General features: G+C 37.6%; 1 protein-coding gene across 4 annotated transcripts in view; it reads right to left on the bottom strand.

Annotated features, from left to right (window-relative positions):
* Nucleotides 1–12,379, bottom strand: part of LOC131677403 (myb-like protein A) — a 444,108-nt gene that overhangs the window by 90,341 nt on the left and 341,388 nt on the right. For all 4 annotated transcript variants that reach the window (XM_058957206.1, XM_058957207.1, XM_058957208.1 and 1 more), the window contains one exon: nt 6,319–6,412. In XM_058957206.1, coding sequence (XP_058813189.1) covers nt 6,319–6,412 — 94 coding nt within the window. The remainder of the gene's footprint in view (nt 1–6,318; nt 6,413–12,379) is intronic.

A 12,379-nucleotide genomic window follows, 5' to 3' on the forward strand; every position in this document is an offset into this window, starting at 1 on the left:
TTTTGGCGATACAGCAAATGTTAGTAGGGGAGACCGGGGCTAGTTGGGGGTATTTTCAGTTTTAATTTTTTTTACCGCTTTGATTTAGGTATTTAGGAATATCGTGCAAAATAGAACACGTTGCATAAAAGGGGAGACAGCTGGTCTCTGAATTTTATCAAAGTGTTTGTTGCATGGGCTTTTTTTTAAAGACAAAAATATGTGACGCGAAAAATCCGCCAACTTACCCCGACCCCGGGGTAATTAGGCGGTGTGTATGAGGTGTTAGCGGTACGCCAGAAAATAAGAAATCAAATGGAAATTCAATTACATGAGGGGTCCTTATGGCACGTACTGAATGTCTTGAATAAAATTAAGCATAAGCATAAAAGATCGCCCGTAGTTGCTACTCCGTTATTGACCAGAACCAAATTCGGTAGCAAAATGTTCGCACTGAATGTCTTGAATGAAATTATATATTAACCGATGTTTATCATTAGTTTTCTGTCTGAATACCCCATCATTTTGACATGTTCTAAAGCAAATTTTCGAAATTCTTTAGACGATTGGTTTAAGCAAATGTCGCCTACATTTACAAGATACACAAGAAAGAGATTCTTTCACTTTGGAATGAATTCTAGAAATAAAAATATATTGACGACTATTTGTGTACTGTAAATAGCACCGCCAACTTGCCCCGCGTGCGTCGCTGCCAACTTATCCCAACCACATCTTTCATAAAAAAGCATTTAAAAAACAATTTTTGTTTGTGGATAAATGTAACATCTATACGGATACTGCACTATCGAAAAATATAATCATTAGTGGAATAGATTAAAAACTATCTTAAGTATTAGTTACACATAATTTTTAAAATTAAGAAAATTATCATAAACACAATATCAACCACAACTTCTTAAAAAAACGTTATGCAAAACAGAAACACATTGGAAAATGTATTTCACATTACTTGACGTACACAACGAGAGACAGCGCCATATGGCTAATGGAAACGGAGGCAAGAGGATTCCGGCAACTTACCACAACCGCCAACTAGCGACGTGCTCCCCTATATTTATAAAATTTCCAAATAATAATGGAACATTAGAATAATATTTTCCACAACTGTCATTGCAAAATATTCAAAATAGAGCGAGTGGCAGTGAATCTTCGGAGACGCCTCAAAAAAAATGTTTGCAGTTTACGTCATAACTTCAATTTCTTCGGATCGATCGTTTTGAAATATTGCACCGTACTTCTTCATATATTTCCAAAGCTAACTAAAAAAAATTTGCGTTCTTTTATGAAAATTGGCTGAATGAACCAGCACTTTTTTATTTTTATTTTTTAGCAATTAATATTTATTTTTATTTTTTAGCAATTAACCTTGAGGTCATTCGCCTCTTCGGGTTAGAAAAATCTCTTATGAAAAATTTCTAACCCTATGTGCGGGGTCGGGAGTTGAACGCAGATGCGCTGCGTACAAGGCAATCGATTTACCAACTACTCTACGCCCACCCCTAAAAACCAGCACTTTTTGTATCGTCAAAAATGACTAGAAAGGGTTACCCCTTTGATTTTCATATTGATGAGATTAAACTGATCTGGATCAGTTTTAACTTTTGACAGTTGCTTTTCAGTAAAAAAAAAAATATAGGGGCGGCCAACGTCCGCGATGTTGACGTTGGACTATTCGTTGGCATATCATTTTATAAAAAATCTGCATGTATCTCTTTCCAATGGCTAAATTTACACATTAAGTTTGATTTGCCAGATTCAGTAAAATTTTCCTGGGAATTTGAATAGTATCTCGTTCGACAATCAATTCAGTGAAATACACACAGAAGACATAATGGATTTCATAAATATTATGACATAGTAAATATGATTATTAAACCGTAAGTACGATAAGTTTTCTGTTCACCCTCTGCTGCCCAGCCTCGCCTTTTGGTGGGTTAAGGGAAACTCGTTGCGGAATATTCGGAACATTCTCACCAAATACATTTGTTTGCTAAAATCATTACGTTGAAAAGTTTGAGGACAACGAGAACTTTTTTAATAAAATAATATTTAGTTTCAGAAAAAATATAGCTTGCCAACTCGTAATACTCCACAGAAGCTATTCAAAATTTGAGCAGCAGAGGGTTTAGTATAATAAATCTGATATACTACTGTTAATATTAATATATAAGATAGTTATTGTTATGCTTATTTCTCCAGTCACCAGCGTGCGTTTGAACGTCGTAGAAGCCGCAAGCATTTTGCCGCCGGTGACCCGCTTTATCAGTTCCTAGAAGGAATCCTCCCCACTAGCAGTAGCCAACGAAAAGCTCTCTCAAAATTGTCCCCAACTTGAGATGTGTTGTTACTGACAAGGAAACGGCGAGCTGTAAAAATATTCACACCAAACGGTCCTTATTACCACCGCAAAACCATTCTCATCAATTGAATTGAAATTTTCATTTCGTATTCTGGAAAATAAAGTCCCTCTCATCGGATCGATTTCTTTCTATAACAATTTCGTGCGTTAAAACATACTGTCAAATTAAATGGAAGTGCCTATAATAATTTGGGTCAGAAAGGTGATCTTTGCGGAAAAAAATGCTTCTATTCTTTCTAAATATTTGACAGCTGAAGATACCGAGTTGTTCTTCAACGTCAATTATTACCGCTGGCTGTACTGTACGGAATTAATAGATTTTTGCGCGATTTGGTGGAAAATATTCTCAACAATTTGGTAACAGATTCCGTGGAAAATTTTTGTGAATAACACATTCAATGTTGGTTGCTAGTTCATCAGTTGCAGGCAGTTTGTCGGTGTAGACGAGAAACTTAACGTAGTAATTCAATTCAATAAATTCCAAGGACATCAAATCGCAAAAGCGAGGCAGCCAATCGTGATTGCTGTTTTTCGATAGGGCTCGTCTATCCCCAGAATACCAGGCCTGGCACAATGCAAACATTGCAAAATTCGTATGTAATGTCAATGAACTCCGGAAAATCTAGCAGTGTGTCGCTATTCCACCTACTTCACTTTCCTTCTCCTGTTGGCTGTGGAGGTGAGCAATACTTGTTCGGCTTATCCTCCACGGCGAGAGTGGCTGGTGCTAACTAAACCGACCAAATGGTTGACAAACGCGTAATGTACAGCTTCATGTAATCTGCACAGAACAGCGGTGAGCATTATGCTTTGCCAAAAACTAGTATTCTACGGTGAATGTCAATTTTGGCAATTTTCCAACCAGTGCAAATTGAAAATCTGGTGGATAACAGAACATAGGAAAGAGTGCATGCTTGTCTCTTTTTATCTCACTAGGTAATAAAAAGCGAAGAAAGTGCACACATGTCAGGCAATCGCTTTGATTCGAATTCCTGTCGGGTTTCAGCGTAAACCCGTTCTTCTCTTGAAGTCTGCTCTCAAGTCAGTAACAATCTCTAGAAAAACTCTAGTAACAGAACTGCGGAGAGAAAAACAGCATTTTTGGCAACGTATGCCCCGGCATTGTATGGCAACACGTCCAATGTTATAAGGATAGGCAATGTTCGATTGGATTCGTTTTTTGACAACTAAACGCGAATCCAATCGATCCAACATGAGTCTCCGCAGTTCTCTTTCTAGATTTTTTCTAACAATCTCATGGCCAAAGCTTCATCAGATGTGACAATGTTACTGACAATTGAAATAGTTCCGGTAATAAATCAGTTCTATGTTCAACAAAATTGTCGATTTGGCCCAATTCCAAATTAATTGAACCAAAGAACGATAAGTGTTGGGCGACTTTTCGGTTCACGGTATGAAGGAGCCAACAACACACTCGGCAAATGAAAACTTTTTTCAATAGGTCCAATCTACAAAAGAGAGCCTCTCTTTGTTTACTTTCTTTTCCGTGAATTACTCGGTCACCTTTCTGATTTCCTTTCAACTGTTTGCTTATTAAGCTAGTAAGAACCTTGGTCTTTCGAAACATAGTGATAAATGTTTAAAAAGTTTTATAGTTTTGCAGTAATCATCGAAAGAGAACGCGAAAAAGAGGGCGTTCATTTGCAGATTGGACCTAATGAAAAAAAGTCTTCAAATACAGTATACCAACACAAATGGGCGACCGAATTACTTGTTTAAATGTCAAAACTCACGTCACGTACAATTTGTTATATCACACACACTAAAAGAGCAATCTACCCGGCATCGGCCCGTATGATGTTGGTTCGAAATAGTTTCGTTCCACAACACGCAATCCATTGAACGTTTCACCTGCAAAGTATCATGTTTTCAATGACGCAAACAACAAACAACCAACATCTTTCCAATGCGGGAAAAAAAAACTTTCCAGCGATCAGTATCATTAACCCCAGCCGTAACCCCTTACCGAACCGATCGCATCGGGAAAGCGAATAGAAGTTGATTATTCCCAGCCCGTCAGTTTCTAACGGAATCAATTGTTTACAACAGAACCCAATCACGTGGAAACGATTGTAACTATCTACAACACTTACCGAGTAAAAGTAGCACTAGCGGATTATTTTTAGAGCAACCCACTTCTCAACTAGCCAAGTCAAGTCGTCAACAGTTTCCAAGTTCACGAACGCCAGACGCGTTTCACGAGCATCGACCGATGGAAGGTTTTGTACATATAAATTAAGGCTAGCAACTGCTGTCCTGTGTACTTCCGGTATCAACTATTGTCAATGCGACAACCCCGAGTACTACCGATACAATGGCCGCTAATACATGTTTTCCCTGTGATATTTGCCTATATGGTCACGAGTTTTTCGCGACGAGCTAACGCTGTTTCCGAACCGGTGAGTGGAACATCTGATATCTCAAAATAGTTGGAAAAATACAGGAATTTCCCCTCTCCCCTGTACTTGACAGAATTAGGCTCGTGATGCAAAGGTTATGTGATCGCTATAGTAAGATCACCCAGCTCCAATAAAAATAGAACTCACGGCTACCATGGGCTACAGGTTTGAAACCCGGCCAGAAAAAATGTTCTTATCCAATCAAACCAGGGGCATGTAACTCCTGGCATCGGCTATGGAGATATACAGACTTTGACAATAGTCAACATATGATGGGCCTAGCCGCTTCTAGGCCCATGTCGCCCGTGCAATAGCATAGGGTTGTTTTGATTTTAACAAAGGCGAATGTTGGCTAGGACAAAATGGCTGCCTAGCAGGAGGCTGGATCAAACACTATACCTGACTCACGAACCTACTGTCCAAAACTGATCAATACACTTAACATCACACATTTTTTTAATATTAATGAAAATAAAAAGGGAAATTTCTGAATACATTGTTAAAAATGCACAAAATTTTTAGTGCGATAGAATGAATAATTCCGAATTACGAACTTTCAACCGAATGACACCAAGATGGTGAGTGAAAATTCTGCCACAGATAACAGACGCTAAGGTACATAATTAACAAGTGAGCCACTAAAACATGTTTAGCAAACGATTGTAGACAGTGCAGCGATCGAAGCTATGAAATCGGAGTTCAACTATCAAACAACTGTGTAACAAACTGTTGAGTAGATGGCAGTAGTGTGTCTCTGATTGTCAACATATCTAGAGAACATTTTCAATAGGACGTAAGTAACAATGAGAGATTCTCTTTGAGGTCTTTCTCGGTCTTCATTACTCGACCATTTCAACATTTACTACTCTACTCTTTGCATAATATTGTAGTAAAAACCGTAGGCTTTCGATATGTACTGGAAAATTAGTACAAAGTGTTGTAATGACGTCGCAATAAACGAAAGAGAAAGTAAACAAAGAGAGGCTCTCAATGTTACTTACGTCCTATTGAAAATTTTCTCTAGATATATTGATCTGAAAGATTGGTACGTTTTTATTCTGCCCTAAATGTCTGTTATCTGTGCTTTAGCTTGATCCAACTGGCACGGATTGAAGTGCAAGGTCAAATCCGCATTTAGTAAAATCTGTCTAGGTAAGAAAAATGCCCCTGCGCATCGAGACGCCATCGCCGCCGTTCCAACCGACGGACAGTGATTATGATTTTCGTTTGTCATAACCGGCCGCCGTCGAGAAATGTGGCGCCAGACAGGGCTAGCCTCTGACCACAATTAGTGACGCTGTTTACGGCGCGACCGCAGCACAGCTTATCAGCCCGGCAGCGACGCTATACGTGTTCGAAGATTCGCTGCGTCGTTGTCGTCGTCGTCAAAAACCGATTAGTACACCGCCGATGGCGCAAACACCCATATAGACCGTTCTACATCATTACCTATTACACTGCTGATATCGCTTGCAAATTCGCCATAGGGTGCGGGAACGGCAAAGTCCGCCGCCGGATCCTGTTCGTACTGGAGCTTACCTGATTGTGACTGCTACTAAAACTATGATGAGGCCCACGAGGAGCATGGCAATGACGACTCCGCAAACCATATACAGGACATCGTTGGGAGCATCTGCGGAAAGAGAGAGAGAGAGGATGAAGAAAGCAAACGTGTCAGTTTAGTAGGCCGAAACAGAAAACCCGAATCGATGACAGTGGAACACGACTCGGACCAAAACAAGAGCTTGTTTTGGGCACGCATTTTGGCACTATGTGAAAGCTAATGAAGCTTCGAACATCACCGTGGTATGTGTAATATCAATTTAATTGGTTATCAACGAACGGATGCAGCAATATGTGTATGTGTGTGTGTGTGTCCGCCGCCACTCCACTAACCAAATCTTGTTGCATCGAAAGAGAAATCTTTATTTTGGCGACTGCCAAATGTTTGTCTAATTGTCAGCGACGGTTTTCGATGCCAACCCAGAGGGCACCGCTTGAAGTATCTTTTATATAAGAAAGGAGGATTGCTGTTATGATTAGGTATCTGACCGGTACGGTTTTACATGAATAGATCTCACTTTGCGATTGCGCTTTACCGCCGTTTATATGTATGTATGTGGGTATGTAAATCGTATGAATGAAAAGGAAAATAAGTGAAAGATGATCATGATCTTTGGCCATCACCTCAACGGTTTGTTGTATTGTAACAGGGCATCCGAAATGAGGCCACATTTGGTACACAATGGATGAAAGTTGTTGTGAGTTGGACACCTTTAGTGGAACAGCCGCCGGTAAATGTTTTCCCAGTAGACGTAATCAATCTGGACTTTAAACCGTTTTGCATAAGACTATTCTACAATGCGACTAGGTTGCTGTAGAACTCAAATGGTTCAGGGTAGAATTATTAAACAAGAAATCACGTATATACACTCAATTCAGTTCGGTAATTTCCCAACAGCCGTGTAGTCAGCAACTGGAAACTGATATCTTAGCGAAGTGACATTTGATTACTAATTGTTGGCTATTTTCCGAGTCTCAGTTATCAAACGTCACTTTTACGCATATTTCAGCTAAAAAATTGTTTGCTGAGATCTCAGCTGTTGAAATTTTTCAAAAGATGCAAAAAAGTTAAGATTTGGTAGAAAAAATTAAGTGTGTAGTAGAAAAGCTCTAGAACGAGAACTGCGGAGACTCCATTTTGCCATACAATGCCGGGGCATACGTTGCCAAAAATGGTGTTTTTCTCTCCGCAGTTCTCTTACTAGAGTTTTTCTAGTGAGTAGGTGTGTAAATTGAAATTGTGATTGAATGGTCGCATTCACTGAGCAATATTCGTGGCCAACACAATCATGGTAAATTCTTATCTCCTCTTGATTCGTCGGCCGCAATTGTTGGGATTTAGCTTTCCGGAAGTCATGTTAGTAGCTAGCTAAACAAGCATTAGCTAGTGCAACTACCGGAAGTTTAATGAGCTGATAAGAGCATGGATTTTGATTTTTCCTGAGTCAATAATCTTTTTGAGTTGCCGATGATGCTTAGTAGCGAGGGGGTCAAATTGTACACGAGATCAATGTACCGGGAAGAGAGAAGAGGACTGTACAATAGAGTGGAACACGGTTGTATGAAAAAAAAATAAAATTTTGCTCCGAGTAACTTTTTGGGTCCCATTTAGCTCCCAGAACAACTCTGCAAATTTTAAGCTCGCTCGGTGAAACTATATTTTTGCGACCACGTTTTAAAGTTTACATAGGATTTCGTATGGGAAAATCGTCTTTTGCACAATAATTCGTCCAAGTCCTGAAAATAAATAAATGTCTGATTTTTATAGGAAATTTGTTAAAGAAACAAAGTCTAGAACACCGTGAAACGATCTGATGCTTGTGGAAAAAGTTATTGAACAAAAACCGATTGATGCCCTGAAGATTTATGAAAATTTCACTTTTCATAGCATCACTGCTGCTGACGATCAAATTATATACAAAAATTTTAACTTTCTCTAATTATGTACAAAAGAAGCTTCAATTTATCTCTCAAAACTCTTGCGAAGTGGCCAAACAGTACAGATAATTGATTTAGACACATTTGACACAAGATCAAATCAAAATTTCATATAGGGTGATGAGCCTATTTTGGCACCATTAGGGAGAGGGTCGCACTATTTTTTGAACAACTTTAAAAGAAGCCATATTATCTATAACATTTCTCAGAATAAAGTATCAGTGTACTGTTACTTAAACATCTATATAATGCTTACTTCGCAGAATTGCCTCAATTTTCAGCATAAATGAAAATAAATGTTCCATTCTGAGCATCTATTCCCACCTCAACGATCCAATTATCGCCTCATGGGTGTGCCAATTTCCACCTCATCGAAAAACAATCTAGTTGAAACGCAATGCCTCATATTCCATTTGCGTCGATTCTAACTAGGTATCCAGATCATGGACGCCAACATGTGATTTGTAAAACGAATCATTCTGCTTTTTTCAGCCGATCAAAACAAACGTAAACATCACGCACATCAATGAAACTCATCAGCTGTTAGTAGAAGAGCGCCCAGAATTACACACGCAGAAAAAAACCATTCGAAGGTTAGCAACTGGAATGACAAGTTTCACATCACACATTGCTTTCTCGCAATCCGAATTGTATGTGCAGATGAAAATAAAATATCTGCAATCAACAATTAGTTGAATAACTTGAAGTAATTGATTACTTATACCTGAAATTGCATTACATTATATTTACAAGTTCATGTTTTGGTTTGGCCGCACTGATAATTCTTTTCTGCATGATGGATACAAAAAGTTAGTTTTGATTGTGGTAGTGTATCAGCAAAACATGCCAATAATAGGAACCCCCGTATTTAGTTTTATCCTATTATAACACTAGGCCTATTCTAGTGTTTGACGAGTGATTTTAAAGTGAAATTATCGTAAAAAGGTTCTCCAGCTAAAATAAAGGTATGTATCAGTGCAATGTTTAATATATTTGTGCTGGAATAACGAGATATGAGGCGGTAAATGCTGGCTCGTAGGTGTTTATTTTGCTAAGCGCCGTTGCATCCAGTTTCGGTTCACTACGTGAGTGAGGCGGATTAGTAGATATTTCAATAAGGTGATTTTGTTTTAATTAAAAGTTGGATTTAGAGGATAGTTCTAAATACATATGTGCACAACAAATAAAGAATATAACTTGAGCTTATTTTTTCTCACCTGTTTTAGCCAAATCGATAGTGTCATTATCTCATATGCTTGGTTCGAAACCAAGGGGTACGAAATAGGGTCACAATAGGCTCTACTGCCATAATAGGCACATCACCCTAGTTGGACAACCAACAGCAGTGGTGCTAGAAAAAATGAATATTTTATCACAGAGCATCAATCGGTTTCAGCTTAATAACTTTTTTTCCAAGCGTCAGATCGTTTCGTGGTTTTCGAGACTTTGTTTCTTTGTTAAATTTCCTATAAAAGCCACATAACGGTTTATTTTTGGGAAGCAATGGGCGACTCCTGGGGGAATTGTTTTGTGAAAGTTCATTTTCCCATACAAAATCCCATGTAAACTTTAAACAGCGGGCGCAAAAGTATAGTTTCAGGGATCGAGCTAAGAATTTTCACAGTTCTTCTAGGACCCAAATGGTACCTAAAAAGTTGCTCGGAGCTTGAATGTAATTTTTTTCCCACCCTACTGTACAACATACACACCACAATTTGGTTGTCGATTTCAGCAAAATTTTGCTGAATTTTCATCAGCTGAAATTTTCCGCAATCCAAGATGCCGAAAGATCGGTAATTTGAATTGAACCAGTTTGGCAGATTGGCTTTGCTGAAAATTCAGCGATTCAAATTGTCAAATTGACAGCACAATTACCGGATTTGCAGTAATCCAGTACGGAATACTGAGACTCCGGCAATTGCACTGTCAATTTGACACTTTCAATTGCAGATTTTCAGCAATTGAAAGTGGCATTCGGCGTAAAAAAATTGGTGTGTACACACCAACTTCTACACTGCAAATAATTCGCGCATTGAACTTAAGTGTTTAACACTTAATTTCGCCGCAAGTGGCTCGACACTTAAATCTTATGTGTCAAACACTGGTTAACTCACTTCTTTGAAAACACGTTAATTCCAATAGAAGTCACACTTAAGCTTCATATGCATGGCGTATTCAAATTAAGTGGTTATTAAATGTAATCCATATAGAAGTTAAGTTTGCATCAACTTGAATATTATGTCATTTCTTATAAAATATATGTGCAAAAATGTTAATTTTCAAATTGGGAGAACATTTGTATGTATATGACATCAATATTTTTTAAGTTTAAGTTTAATTAAATATTTGAATTTAAAATATACAACTTAACTTAGAACTACATCCACATAAAAAAAATATGTTCGTGAGTAGTACGTATATTAAAATGACTGAAAGTGGATTATTCCTAACGCGCCCCTTCCTTTATTCTGCAAAATACAGTGATCCCTTGGTGTTCCTGTATGAAGACAAGCGATTTAAGTACCTGCAAACACAAAATTATGTATCAATCATGTAACATTTTAAATAAATTTACTTACCATGCAAAGCCTTCAAAATATGCTATGCAAATCTTGAATTTAATATTTCTGCATGTTTTTGCGCCGCCATGTTTCCTCAAATTACTGTTGTGGAAAAGTCAACTTATGTATAAGTGGTTTCACACTTAATTTTACCGAAATTGTCAAAAAATATGAATTTCATGGGATAAACATTTATAATTAAAAAAAAAACTGACACTTAAATGACGGTCGATCATGCCGACGATCGCGTAGGACACTTTACTTTTAAGTGTAATTTTATTAAAGTGCAAAAGGAAAATTTTTAAGTTTTCAATATGGTTTGAAACTTAATCTCTTCGTAAAAAAGTGCACATTATTTGCAGTAATGGGACAAACATTTACGCCTACATACGCATACACTTAAAATTTAATTGCGATCATGACACTTAGTGTTGCCGCAATTGTCAAAAACATAGATTTCATGGGCAACACATTTATAATTTAATACTTAAAATTTAAATGTGATGACAGGCGATCATGTCATAGGGTGGCACACTTACTTTTGAAGTGTAATTTTATTAAAGGTTAAAGGAAACTTCTTGAATGCTCAGTGTGTGGTGAAACTTAAATCTTATGTTATTTGCAGTGTAGTTTTGATGTTCGGTATTTTTTTACGGTTTTGAACTGTAAAGTTTAATTTCTACTGAATGAATTGTAAAATTATTTCAATTGTACTACATCTGTCAAATAAATGCCGGTGCTCGGTAATTCGAATGAGAATACTACTGAGCATTTGTTTTTATTTCACCGATGTATTTTGTAAACAATTAAATGACATAGCATCTTAGCAGTTCGGTGATAATTTTACCGATTTCTCGTAAAAAATAATAAATACTGCAGCAAAATTTAAAAAACACTGGAGTTCAGCAATATTCACTGAATATTACAGTAAAAACTAAGGCCATTCAAATCGCCATTTTTTCGTGTGTAGAAAAAGCAGCAACTGCTTCTAGTTTAATTTAAAATCAAAATTCATTGAGGACACTTGCCATCATTCGTTTGAAAAACTCAAGCTGAGGAGCGAAACGTTTGCGAGAGTCCAATGCAATCAGTGAGAATCCTCTTCAGGGCATGATTTCATGGTAGCAGGTAATATATTTTTGATATAACTTCCGCGCATGAATTTTGAAGAAATATTTTATTTTAATAGGGTGACTGTCTTTCTACATTTAACGATGTCCCTGTTTTGCAGTTTAAAGGTGAAATCTATGCAGACAACTGCGATGGCTACATCATTGGAGAAACTGGAGTATGTGTATTGTGTATTAATGGAAATTATGAGTACTGCTTTCGGGTATTAGTTGAGTCATATTCAGTTCTCAATGTCAGTTGTCGCCACAATTAAATCTGTACCGGGAGTTGAAAAATCTTTTCTATCTGTACTGGATTCTGTATCAAAACAATAACAAGCTTATATGAAATAAAAATCATTTGATGTACATATTTTCAATTTGGGCCGGTGAGCTGAAACTGACGTTAAGCTGCGATATGCGAGAAAA

This window comes from Topomyia yanbarensis, chromosome 1, assembly GCF_030247195.1.
Source record: "Topomyia yanbarensis strain Yona2022 chromosome 1, ASM3024719v1, whole genome shotgun sequence".
Taxonomy (NCBI): Eukaryota; Metazoa; Arthropoda; class Insecta; order Diptera; family Culicidae; genus Topomyia; species Topomyia yanbarensis.